We start from the raw sequence: 14,026 nt of genomic DNA, 5'->3' as shown, positions 1-14,026 counted from the left end.
GTTCTTATGGCTTTTTTTTTTCCAACAATGGCTTTTACTCTTGCCACTCTTCCATAAAGGCCAGATTTGTGGAGTGCACAACTAATAATTGTCCTGTGGACAGATTCTACCACCTGAGCTGTGGATCTCTGCAGCTCCTCCAGAGTTACTTCATGGCTGCTTCTCTGATTAATGATCTCCTTGCCCTGCCTGTCAGTTTAGGTGAACGGCCATGTCTTGGTAGGTTTACAGTTGTTCCATACTCTTTCCATTTTCAGATGATGGATTGCACGTGAGATGTTCAAAGCTTGGGATATTTTTTTATAAGCTAGCCCTGCTTTAAACCTCTAAACCTTTGAACCCAACCTAAGGATGGGTTCACACTACTACACTACTTTCATCCTACTTTGCTCTGTGTTCAATGTTTCCCTATGAGAGCGTCTTGTAGCGTCCTACACAAGTCGGTCCGACTTTGAAAATGCTCCCTGTACTACTTTTGGTCCTACATTGATCCTACTTCAGGCCCATTGAATATCATTGAAGTCGGACCAAAGTAGTATCCTGTTCATGAAAGTAGGATGGATGTAGGACCAATGTAGGATAAATGTAGGACCAATGTAGCAGAGCAAAGTAGGATGAAAGTAGTGTAGTAGTGTGAACCCAGCCTCAAGGGGGCTGAATACAAATGCACACCACACTTTTCACATATTTATTTGTAAAAATATTTGGAAAACCATTTATCATTTTCATTCCACTTCACAATTATGTGCCATTTTGTGTTGGTCTATCACATAAAATCCCAATAAAATACATTTACGTGTTTGGTTGTAAAATTACAAAATTTGGAAAATTTCAAGGGGTATGAATAATTTTTCCAGACACTGTATATAGTATAATGTGTATATATAGTACATTTCTGCAATACGTGCATATGTTCACATGTTTTTTTCCCCAATTCTTTATTTAACCACTTAAGGACCAAGGGCCAGATTCACAGTGGAGATACGACGGCGTATCTGCTGATACGCCGTCGTATCTCTGTTTCTATCTTTGCGACAGATTCATAGAATCAGTTACGCATAGATAGCCAGAAGATCCGACAGGTGTAATTGTTTTACACTGTCGGATCTTAAGATGCAATACCGCGGCCGCCGCTGGGGGGAGTTTGCGTCGTAAACCAGCGTCGGGTATGCAAATTAGGAGTTACGGCGATTCCCGACGGTTTTTCGCGTTCGCTACGTCGCCGCTAGTCTAGTTTCCCATCGCAAAGTTAGTCGTTTTTTTTGGGGCCTTAACTTTACACAGCAATCGTATTGCTGTATAAAGTATGGCCGTCGTTCCCGCGTCGAAATTTTAAAAATAACGTCGTTTGCGTAAGCCGTCCGGAAATACGGAATTACGCTACGCGCGTCGCCGTTCGAAAAAATGATGTCACGGCGCGCAATGCACGACGGGAGTTCGGAAACGGAGCATGCGCGGTAGGTCCGGCACGGGAGCGTGCCTAATTTAAATGGCACACGCCCATTTAAATTGGCCGGCCTTGCGCCGGAGGCCGCCGGTGTAGGTTTTCATCGCAAGTGCTTGGTGAATCAGGCACTTGCGATGAAAAATTGCGGCGGTGTAACGTATCTACGATACGTTACGCCGCCGCTCTTCTATGTGAATCTGGCCCCAAGACTCTTGAGATTTGGTGTTTACAAGTTAAAAACATTTTTTTTGCTAGAAAATTACTTGGAACAGACAAACATTATACAGTTTTTTTCCAACACCCTAGAGAAAAAAATGGAGGTCGTTGCAATACCATTTGTCACACCGAATTTGCGCAGCGTTCTTACAAGCGCACTTTTTTGGGGGAAAAAACAAGTTTTTTATTTAAAAAATAAGACAACAGTAAAGTTAGCCCAATTGTTTTTATATTGTGAAAGATAATGTTACACCGAGTAAATTGATACCCAACATGTCATGCTTCAAAATTGCGCCCACTCGTGGGATGGCGACAAACTTTTGTCCTTAAAAATCTCCATAGGTGACGTTTAAAAAATTCTACAGGTTGCATGTTTTGAGTTACAGAGGAGGTCTAGGGCTAGGATTTTTGCTCTTGCTCTAAAAATTACGGTAATACCTCACATGTGTGGTTTAAACACTGTTTTCATATGTGGGTGCTGCTAACATATGTGTTCGCTTCTGCGTGCGAGCTTGTCGGGACGGGGCGCTTTAAAAAAAATAATAATAATTTGGGTTACTTTTATTTCTATTACAAGGAATATAAAAATCCCTTGTAATAGAAAAAAAAGCATGACAGTTCCTCTTAAATATGAGATCTGGGGTAAAAAGGACTCCAGATGTCATATTTACACTATAATGCAATTAAAAAAGAATAAATTAAAAAAAAACATTACCTTTAGGAGCATTGGGAGGAAGTGACGTTTTGGCCATCTTCCCCTCACTCGTCTCCATACCCAGGTAGGGACAGGACCGGATTGCCTCCGCCACTGCCGACGGCTTCGAAGAGCGGCGGGAGGGGGGCCCTTTGAAGAGGAATACCGTTGTTATGGCAGCAGGTATACTCTTCTTCAGCGGGCGGTTCTCTTTCAGATACAGTTGGTCTCTGTGGTGGATAGTCCACCATTTTTTACTGCCACTTTTCTCCTGCTACAGATTTTTTATGGGCTGCCGGTAAATCTATGGGCGGTTGGCTACACTGTCAGAAGTTATCATGCTGATAACAGAGGAACGGAGCAGCAGAAAGACATGGGACTTAGAAATTTGAAAAGAGATGAGTAAACACTACAGATATATGTGCCCAAATCAGATTTCATGAATGGGGTTTACATCCACTTTAACAATTAAAACAGAGAACAAGGACCATATGCAACTTTGTAAATATTACAAAGACAAAACTTTGTAAAGCATGGCAAATGAAATGATGAGCTTGTCTAATTACATACCGAAGGGAGGAAAATACCTTACCATATACACCATGTTACGCATGGGTTTCGGCACCTGTAAACATTTCTAAGAAAAGGAAAAGAGGGGGGGTGACAGGAAATGGAAAGGATAGGATAAATGGGGGTCATGTGGGAAAGGGCCCCACACAGCATGGGGCTGGATTTCCCATGTTTTAACCATTACAAAATTCAGCAAATACAGAAAAATACCTCTTGGTCTGCAAAAAATCTAACTTCTAGTTAGGGCTGAAAACACAGTCCGGCACTGAAATCCCAACTAGCGTTATTAGCCCTGCCTGCTGGACTGCAGAATTTCACCTCCCAACCATTTTCTGTCCCTCTTTTGAATACAGTATGTAGCAAGGTCTAATGGTGACCTCCAGAGTTAGAGACAGCTGTCATCCTTCTGTGTAGAGTGTGGTTACAAGGCATGGTGGGTGTAATGCAAGGTAGATTAATGGGCGCCAGACACTTCTTGAATGCAAAAAGATTTATTGTCTCTTAAACAGAATTGTGGGAGAGAGGGTTTAGGGTCAGGACACCCTTAAGTAGTTGCAATGTTAATTGCCAGACTCAAGACTTCTATAGGCAGACAGCCATGCAGGGAAAGGCATCCAGCAAGACACCACATCTGCATGAGTAGGACCGCTGTCTCCTATGGTAACAGTCTTGTAACAAATGTCTTTACTCCCTCTACAATCTCCTCTTGTAGATTTTCACTCAATTAAGTTCCCAGTCTTTCACTAGACTTGCTGATCCACTGCCACTGGATCTCCTGAGATCTTCCAAACTTCTCACTCAGTATCTTCCTCAAGAGTCACCCCTACTTCCCTGTTGTGTCTCTAGCTTGGCACACAATACTGCTCTGCAAGCGTCAACTCTGCTGGCTAGGTCCCTGACTTGACACCGGCTGAAGTTTCCCAATTCTTCACCGTCCCCGGTTGGTGAGAATACTGCTCTGGTACTTGCTTCAGCTACTCACTGTGGTCCCTGGTAATAAGGTGGATGGTCCCTTAGTGGCAACAGCATCCCCTCTACCTCTGAACATGACAGGTTCTCTGGCCCGGCAGAACCGTCTCTTCTGGTTGGACTGCAAGCCGAAATCCCAACCCTACGTTGCTCTCTTGCTTCTGGATAGGCCCATAGACAGCCTAGCAGCAAGATGTCCCAGGATAGGCTTCAGGTTCTAGCCGAGCAGCCCGAAGCAGCACAACACATGTCCACCCTGACAGCTGTCCAGGTGGCACAGAACCCCGATGACCTGACCTCACCCAAATAAATAGGCTCTCCCAGCAGGTCAAGGGAGAAAAAAATCCCTGCCCATTGGCTGAGATACCCCATTCATTATTAATCTGTCCTTGCAATGCCCTTGTCTTATCTAGTGTCACCAAGTACCCGGCCACCTAGCGACAAAAGAGAAAAGTGCAACAATTCCAGAATTAGAGTGAAATCAATTGACCTCTTAATAATTGACCAAGACAACTATTACTTGGCAGATAAATTCAGTAGCCACCCTGCCTAAACCTCAGGGTGCTATAAGTATATATCAGTTTCTTTCTGCACAAAACAAAGCTGCTGCCTTAAATACCAAAAGCTTGCCCATACAATGCATAGGGAGCGTTGTTGGGAGATTAATTTCTGGTGGTGTGCCTACGTCAATAGGAACTGAGCTCATAGCCGCTGTCCCTAAAAAACAGTTAAAATTCTGGTGAATTTCTCACTATGGGAAAATAATGCTGGGACATATGCTCCACAGCAGTGGTTCTCAACCCTGTCCTCAAGTATCCCCAACAGGCCATGTTTGCAGTTTTTACTTTATCTTGCACGGGTGCTTTAAATCAGAGTCCTTGGGCCAGATTCACAAAGAGATACGACGGTGTATCTCCTGATACACCATCGTATCTCTGACTTAAACTGGTCCTATCTATGCGTCTGATTCATCGAATCAGTTACGCATAGATATGGCTAAGATCCGACAGTGTTACACTGTGTTACACTGTCGGATCTTATTTTCAATTTGAAAAAGGCGCCGGGGGCGTTCCTGCTGATTTACGTTGAATAATATGTAAATCAGCGAGATACGCGAATTCACAAACGTAAGCGGACCCGACGCAGTGTTCTTACGACGTTTCCGTAGCGGCTTTCCCGGCGTATACTTACCCCTGCTTCTATGAGGCGCAGCCAATGTTAAGTATAGCCGTCGTTCCCGCGTCAAATTAATTTTTTTTTACGTCGTTTGCATAAGTGGTTCTCGAATACGGATGGACGTCGTTTACGTAAGCGTCGAAACCACTGACGTCCTAGCGACGTCAGTGGGAGCAATGCACGCCGGGAAATTCCGCGGACGGCGCATGCTCATTTAAATCGGCGCGGGAACGCGCCTGATTTAAATAGTACACTCCCCCTAGCCGCGGAATTTGAATTCCGCTGGGGGATTTACGATCTGCCGTCGCAAGTTTGGAGGTAAGTGGTTTGTGAATTACCCACTTGGCTCGCAAACTTGCAGGAGCGGATCTTAAATCAGGTAGATCGAGCGGATCAAAAGATCCGCTGATCTACGTGAATTTGGCCCCTTGGCTTGGTATTTTGGACAGCTATTTTATCTAAGGCCTAGTACACACAAGAGGATTTATCCGCGTATACGGTCCACCGGACCGTTTCCGCGGATAAATCCTCTCGAGGATTTCCACGGATTTGGATCCGATGGAGTGTACTCACCATCGCATCGAAATCCGCGCCGAAATCCCATCGCGATGACGTGCGCGACGCTGTCATATAAGGAATTCCACGCATGCGTCGAATCATTACGACGCATGCGGGGGATCCATTCGGACGGATTGATCCGGTGAGTCTGTACAGACCAGCGGATCAATCCGTTGGGATGGATTCAAGCGGATAGATTTTAAAGCATGTCTTCAAATTTTTATCCGCTTGAAATCCATCCCAGGGGATAAAAATCCGCGGAAACAGATCCGCTGGATTGTACACACCAGGGGATCTATCCGCTGGAGCCGGTCCGCGGATCAATTCCAGCGGATGGATCCTCTCGAGTGTACGGGGCCTGAGAGAAATTCCCAAAACATTGCCTGTTGGGGGTACTTGTTGAGAACCACTGCTCTACAGGGAGGTTTGGGCGTAAATTATTATTTAAAAGTATTATTTTATCATTTGCATATTTGTTAATATACAAGTGATAAAATATGTCAACAAATGTGTGTGGATGTGTGTGCACATACATGGGTGTTTATGTGTTCATGGGTATATTAGGCAAACTCTTTGTAGATGTAACTACATTGGATTTTTATCTTTCAAGTTATGCAGATGAGTTATATCGCTGGCAAATGTGTATTGGCAAACATAACCTAACACTGGTGGAGCCAAAGGAGCAATGCTTCAAAATTCTTGGCATCTACCGCCATGAAGGCTTTGGCTACCCTGCCGTTCTAGGACTGGAGTATGATATTGCCTTGGTCAGGCTGGATGGTGAGGTGGTGGCTAATGATGTTATCGATTTTGCCTGTCTTCCACCAAAAGATCAGGTCTTAGCTGAAAATTACCGATGCCATGCAACTGGATGGGGAGACGAAACAGGCAAGTAACGACTTCATCTTCTAATATTAAAAATAACATTTGACACAAAAGCTTTTATAAAAATGTGTTGATATTTTAAAGCCAGACTTCAGGCAGATTTCTAAATGCACAGTTGAAATTCATATATATGAACGATCCGGTCTGCTAAAGAATTTCTAATTTTTGGCACTTTAGTTAGGGGATCTATGCACTATTGTCAGCCAGCACAGGAAAGGCCCGTACACACGATCAGATTTTCCGACGGGAATTGTGTGATGGCAGGCTGTTGTCGGAAAATCCGACCGTTTGTATGCTCCATCGTACAATTGTTGTCGGATTTTCTGCCAACAAATGTTGGATAGCATGCTTTAAAATTTTCCGACAACAAATGTGTGTTGATGGATTATCCAATTGTGTGTACACAAGTCCATCGGACAAAACTCCAAAGTACAAACACGCATGCTCAGAAGCAATGCTAACCATAACACAACATTAGCAGAAGTTGCCCAAAGCGTTGTGCTAAAGAGCAGAAAAAACACATAGGGCTAGATTCAGCATTGATTTAAATTCAAAGCTGCACCGGCGTATCTTTTTTCTGTATTCAGAAAGCAAGATACGCCGACATTAGCCTAAGATCCGACTGGCGTAAGTCTCTTACACCGTCGTATTTCTTAGGGTGCATATTTACGCTGGCCGCTAGGTGGCGATTCCGTCGTTTTCGGCATAAAATATGCAAATGACCTATATACGCCGATTCACAAACGTACGTACGCCCTGCGCAATTTAGTTACGTCGTTTACGTTAGGCTTTTTCGGCGTAACCTTATGCCTGCTACAGGTATTAGGAGGCGCAGCCAATGTTAAGTATGGACGTCGTTCCCGCTTCGAAATTTGAATTTTTTACGTTGTTTGCGTTCGCGAATAGGGCTGGACGTAATTTACGTTCACGTCAAAAGCAATGGCGAATTTCGAGCATGCGCACTGGGATTCTTTCACGAATGGCGCATGCGCCATTCGTAAAAAACGTAAAATACGCGGGGTCACCATTAATTTAAATAAAACACGCCCCCCTCATGCTCATTTGAATTAGGCGCGCTTACGCCGGCCCCATTTACGATACGCCGCCGTTAGTTAGGAGGCAAGTGCTTTGTGAATACAGCACTTGCCTCTCTAACTTACGGTGGCGCAGCGTAAATATGATACGCTGCGCCGACGTAACTTTAAGGAAATGTACCTGAATCTAGCCCATAGTTTTGTGTTTGTTGATCAACAACTGTGTGCCGTTTGTAAGACAAATTCCTAGCCAACGACCTTCGGACATAAGTCCTACGCTTTGTCCACGGAAAATCTGATCGTGTGTACCAGGCTTAAGAGTGGTGATACTGATTTGTTTGTTAAAGTTAAATCTGCAATCCAGGCAAGTAAATAAATACAAAGATGAAATACATGAAACTGTTTTACCTGTCAAGGATTTGTATTTCTGTCCTCCAGTTTGAAGATTTACATAGCTCTACCCTAAAGCACCTGCCAGTTTTTCAGGCTGACCTGATCTGATTATCCATTCACCCCTGTGCAACGGCGGGTGTAAACCGACTTGTGCCCGTTTACACCCGCCTACCTCCAATCTGATACGGTCTGCTTAAAAACCTGTCATCTGCCTGCTCTGCTCTGATCAGCAGGGTGTTAGCAGAACACTCCCTTGCTGATCAAAACTGAGTCTGCCCCATGTGAAAGGGGCCTAGATCCTTTATTTGGACATGAGCCCTGCAGAACAAGTGACTGGCCCCTTATGCTTCTTCTCCCTCTGCAAGTTTAAGCTCTGCTGTACAAAAAGGCTGATACCAATTTCATTTTATCCATTTAGCTACGGCTTGCCTTAAAATATATTTAATGATATATTATTAAATACAGAGCTACATTCAGATATGTCTTTTATATCTGTTAGATTTAAACTTGAAGGAATACAGTGGTGTTACCTCCCTGTCCACAGACTGTTGTTTGGACAATTAAGGAAAAACAATAATAAATCATCAATTCTACTCACTCTATACTGCTATCAGCATGTGCCTTGTGAACATTGTGCCTAAGGTTTCCATTCACAGCTCCACGTTTCTGCCCACGTTACGCAATAACGGCAAATCGCGGGACGCCCGTGCATTCCTGTCGATTTCAATAGCACACCCAATGTGGTGCGCTTTTCCTGCGTCAATCGACAATCGCGGTAAAAATGCTGCGAAGGGGGGACAGGAGGTCAGAGACTGCGGAGGGGGGGACAGCAGGTCAGAGGCTGCGGAGGAGGGGACAGGAGGTCAGAGGCTGCAGAGGAGGGGACAGGAGGTCAGAGGCTGCGGAGGGGGGGGACAGGAGGTCAGAGGCTGTGGAGATGGGGACAGGAGGTCAGAGGCTGCGGAGGGGGGGATGGGAGGTCAGAGGCTGTGGAGATGGGGATGGGAGTTCAGAGGCTATGGAGGGGGGGACAGGAGGTCAGAGGCTGCGGATGGATGGACGTAGGAAGAGGCACACGCCAGATGAGACCTTACTGAGCGGCGCGCTACTGCTTAACTTTTTAAAATGACGCCGCTCGGCACCACCGTGTCACTGTGCATGAGCCCGCCTTTTTGAAAATTTCCAAGCATGTAGGGCTTTCCCGAGCACGGCTAGCTTCGGAACTGCGCTGGCCCATGCGCAGTTGAATGTCGGCCGGCTACGCAGCCATATTTTTTTCAGGCGCCGCTGCCCTCACAGCGGCCCCCAGGAGCAGCCAGGCAGCTGGCCCACTGGGAATATTCCTGGTATCTCGGTAGGCCAGTCCGGCCCTGCGGGCGTCCAATTCTATTTGCACGATTTTACCTCGATTTCGCCCTCATAAGCCTAGATGTGAACAGAGCCTAAAGCAGAGCTTGATTAGCATGTACAATAGAGTTGACCTTCCATCTCCCAGTCTGAGTCCATCTCCCATACCTTGCTGTGCAAAAAAGGCCACAAGGCGAATATCAATTCAAAATAATATACCATACAGATGATTTAAAGCGTGTATATATATATATATATATATATATATATATATATATAATCAATGAGTTCAGATGGTTTCTGAAATCACAAATCTGTTAAATCTGTTTCAGGAAATTCAACGGCTCCCAAAGCTGCTGAGGCATTAAATCAAGTGGTACTACCTGTTATTGGTTATGAAGTTTGCAAAACTCCTCAGTATTGGTGGTTCCAAATAAAGGAATCTATGATCTGTGCTGGTTATGCTCTCCCTGATGAGCTTAAGTCTGTATGTCAGGTGAGTGTTTTTTGTTTTTTTTTAATACAGAAGGCTTATTTAAAAAAAAAATCAAGACACTAAACAATACTGGATGACAATTATTAAGGAACCTTTTTAACATTCAGCATGAAAAAAATATAAAGCATTTATCACATTTTTATTCTTTTTTATTCATTTTTTCTTGTTAACTGTAATGTTTATTTGTCAAATGAACTGTCCATTTATTGTGTGCAACATATTAACATTTTTGCATACCCATAATTTTAACCAGATTTTGTATATTTTTCCTTGCTCAGTGTATCACATTTAAGAATCTAGGGACAAGAAATGCCTCAACATTCAGACTAGGTGAACATAGGTTTTTAAAATCCATTGGGTGTTTTTTTTAAGCTGTGGAATAAAAAGGGAATAGCTGCATGAACAATCACCCCATCCAACCCAAGTAAACACTGTTAGGTAAATTCATTCCATATCTGGGCAACTAAGCTTAGGAATGCATAGGCAGAGCTTACCTTCAATAAAACGGCATGTCAAAATTATCAGTAGACCAGAAATGTGGGTATCTGAAGTTATGTACAACTCTTCTAGTTTAGCCAACATCAAGTCCCTCCTGCCTCCCAATCTTACTTCTTGGTCCTGCAAAATCATGGGTGGCTTCATTGACTGAGTGCCGGTTCACGCGTGTGCGATTTGATACCGAATGCTATGTGTTAAGCACAAACTAGATTCGCATGTCATCCAAAAGGTAATTGTTTTCAATGATGGTGGTTCCCTCAGCGAGAAGGGGGCAAGCGGACATCTTGTTACACCCACCGGAGTTTTAGATTTCAGTTATTTTCAACACAAAACGGAGCTTATATGCTTAAATACAGTGTTTTTAAATCCGACAGACTGTTTACATGTTAAATTTTAAAAGCAGCAGTAAACCCGCTGACCTTACATGGTTGCTAATGTGACAGAACACCTCTTATATTCACATTTAACATGTAAACAGTGGGTCGGATTTCCAAATACTGTATTTAAGCATATAAACTCCATTTTGTGTTGAAAATAACTGTGAAATCTAAAACTTTGGTGGGTGTAACAAGATGTCCGCTTGCCCCTTCTCACTCTATCATTACTGTGCAGGACTTTGGGGTGTAGCAAGATGGCGGTGAAAAAACGTCACTTCCGGAGCAATCTGTGATAGGGAGCGGAATGTGACAAGAGACCGGCACTTACACAGAGTGCATGCAGGAGTAAGCAGGAGCCAAGCTTGGCTTTTACAAAGTCAAGATATGTCTATCATTTGAGCCTACATCTTTGAATCTAATGAACAACTTTAAAGAAGAACGCTATGAAGCGGTGTTATTCATAAAATGTCCCCAATTTCTTTCACTGTGTGAAAACCTTTGCGGGAAACTTAGGAATCTGTGTTCTGCTTTAACACTGTTCTTATCTGCAGCAACACAAAGCTCTATATCCAGCTGTCAAATTGCATGTTTTGTAAAATCTGTAAGTGAAAACTCTGCAGGGTACATACCTATACTTGATGTATTTCTGCAGATTACAAAAACTGTTACTATTCATTTTCTGGGGGGGAAAATGTCCCAATGGTGTATGTCCTTATTAAAATAGTTGTAAACCCTTACATACTGTATACCCAGTGAAGTGAACAGCTTCAGATGATACACAGAGATTAAACACATTCTGCTACATAGGTTTTACTTGTATACCTGCTGTCTTGCCCTCTCTACATTCTTTGAAAAGTGTAGATCATGTTAAAAATCTTTCTTCATTATTCATCAGTACCTAGGGTTGGCTGGAGAGACTGTATTTGCACTGTGTGAAAGCTAATTGGAGAAAGGGACACCCCCCCCCCCCCCCCACAAAGGCAGAGGAACGGAACATGCAGTTGTACGATGAATAGACAAGCTCCCTCCCCGACACAAATTTTCAGCTACTGTTATCTCATGTGTCAGAACTTCTCATAAGTGACTCATGCTGATAACAGAGGAACAAAGCACCAGAGAGAACCCACACTTTGGGATTTGGAGACAGATAAGTAAACACTACGGGCTAGATTCAGGTAGATCAGCGGATCTTTAGATCCGCTTGATCTATCTGATTTAAGATACGCTGCCGCAAGTTTGAGAGGCAAGTGGGTAATTCACAAACCACTTACCTCCAAACTTGCGGCGGCGGATCGTAAAACCCCCGGCGGAATTCAAATTCCGTGGCTAGGGGGAGTGTACCATTTAAATCAGGCGCGTTCCCGCGCCGATTTAAATGAGCATGCGCCGTCCGCGAAATTTCCCGGCGTGCATTGCTCCCACTGACGTCACTAGGACATCAGTGGTTTCGGCGTGAGCGTAACTTGCGACGCGTGGGTTTCTGAATCGGCGTACGCAAACGACGTAAACAAATTCAAAATCGACACGGGAACGACGGCTATACTTAACATTGGCTGCGCCTCATAGAAGCAGGGGTAAGTATACGCCGGGAAAACCGCTACGGAAACGTCGTAACAACATTGCGTCGGGTCCGCGTATGTTCATGAATTCGCGTATCTCGCTGATTTACATATTATTCAGCGTAAATCAGCGGGAACGCCCTCCGCACCATTTTCAAATTGCAAATAAGATCCGACGGTGTAACACAGTTACACCTGTCGGATCTTAGCCATATCTATGCGTAACTGATTCTATGAATCAGGCGCATAGATACGACCAGTGTAAGTCAGAGATACGTCGGCGTATCAGGAGATACACCGTCGTATCTCTTTGTGAATCTGGCCCTACAGATACACTATATTACCAAAAGTATTGGGACACCTGCTTTTACACGCACATTAACTTTAATGGCATTCCAGTCTTAGTCTGTAGGGTTCAATATTGAGTTGGCCCATCCTTTGCAGCTATAACAGCTTCTACTCTTCTGGGAAGGCTGTCCACAAGGTTTAGGAGTGTGTCTATGGAAATGTTTGACCATTCTTCCAGAAGCGCATTTGTGAGGTAAGGCACTGATGTGGATGAGAAAGCCTTGCTTGCAGTCTCCGCTCTAATTCATCCCAAAGGTGTTATTTCGGATTGAGACCAGTCAAGTTCTTTCACCCCAAGCTCGCTCATCCATGTCTGTATGGACCTTGCTTTGTGCACTGGTACAGAGTCATGTTGGAACAGGAAGGGTCCACCTCCAACCCGTTCCCACGAAGTTGGGAACATGAAATTGTCCAAAATGTCTTGGCAAGCTGATGTCTTAGGAGTATGCTTCACTGAAACTAAGGGGCCAAGCCCAACCCCTCAATAACAACCCCACACCATAATCCCCCCTCCACCAAATGATTTGGACCAGTGCACAAAGCAAGGTCCATTAAGACAGGGATGAGTGAGTTTATTGTTTGTGTTTTTATGCATATACCCATAGTTTTTCCTAGACTTCGTTTGCACTTGTGGTTGGGGGCAGTAAAAACATACAGTTAAGCCTCATTTTTACCACCCCCAACCACTCCCCTTTAAGCTGCAAAGAAAGGTGAGGGGGGTGTATAAAAATTATGCCTACTGTTTCATTCAGCAGGCAGTACCGCCCACTAAATGCAACCCACTCAAAAAAATTGAGATGTCCACAACTGCATGCATGCAGTTACGGTGTGCTGAAGTGGGGTTCAAGGTGTTAAAACAGGCAGTGAGTAAGCAATAGAACTCTTCCTCACCATCGGTAAAATGCCCTCTGAAAAGTGATTCAATGCTGATCGTTCGTAACCAGTTGCCGACCGCCCTATATTAGATTACTGCTACAGGGCAGTCGCTCTGCGCAGCATCACGTACACATCAGGTGTTTCCCCGAAAATAAGCCTGGGTCTTATATTAATTTTATATTAATTTTGGCAACAAAAGACCCAGTAGGGCTTATTTTCGGGGTAGTGCTTGTCTTGTGCTGTTTTCTCTCCCTATCTCCCTCCCTGCCTGTCAGGAATCCCCAGTGGCCAGTGGAACTGAGTAAAAGTGGGTGTAAATCCTAGAATGTGTGTATGTGTATGTTTCTGTAATCTTTTTGTGATAAATACCTTCTTATAGCGCTGCTTGGCGCTTCCGTGACTGGCCAGACCTTTCTTCCCTGCTCCGAGCACTGCATGGGGGGGCGAGATCGCCCGCTGACAGCTGGGAGAAGAGGAAAAGAGCATTGGGAGGGCAGCTGAGCGCCAAGCTGCGCTGTAACAAAGGTATTTATCACAAATAGATTACAGAAACACACACAGATTACATTATATACTACTGTAA

At 44.2% G+C, this 14,026-nt stretch overlaps 1 protein-coding gene across 1 annotated transcript in view; it reads left to right on the top strand.

Moving 5' to 3' along the window:
- Window positions 1-14,026, top strand: part of LOC120916904 (ovochymase-2-like) — a 147,169-nt gene that overhangs the window by 77,643 nt on the left and 55,500 nt on the right. Inside the window, exons 14-15 of the mRNA XM_040327850.1 lie at window positions 6,241-6,518; window positions 9,622-9,785. Of these exons, the coding sequence (XP_040183784.1) occupies window positions 6,241-6,518; window positions 9,622-9,785 (442 nt within the window). The remainder of the gene's footprint in view (window positions 1-6,240; window positions 6,519-9,621; window positions 9,786-14,026) is intronic.

Source organism: Rana temporaria, chromosome 1, assembly GCF_905171775.1.
Source record: "Rana temporaria chromosome 1, aRanTem1.1, whole genome shotgun sequence".
NCBI classification, from domain to species: Eukaryota; Metazoa; Chordata; class Amphibia; order Anura; family Ranidae; genus Rana; species Rana temporaria.
Note: the sequence above shows the minus strand (reverse complement) of the source record. Positions and strands in the feature narration are given on the sequence as shown.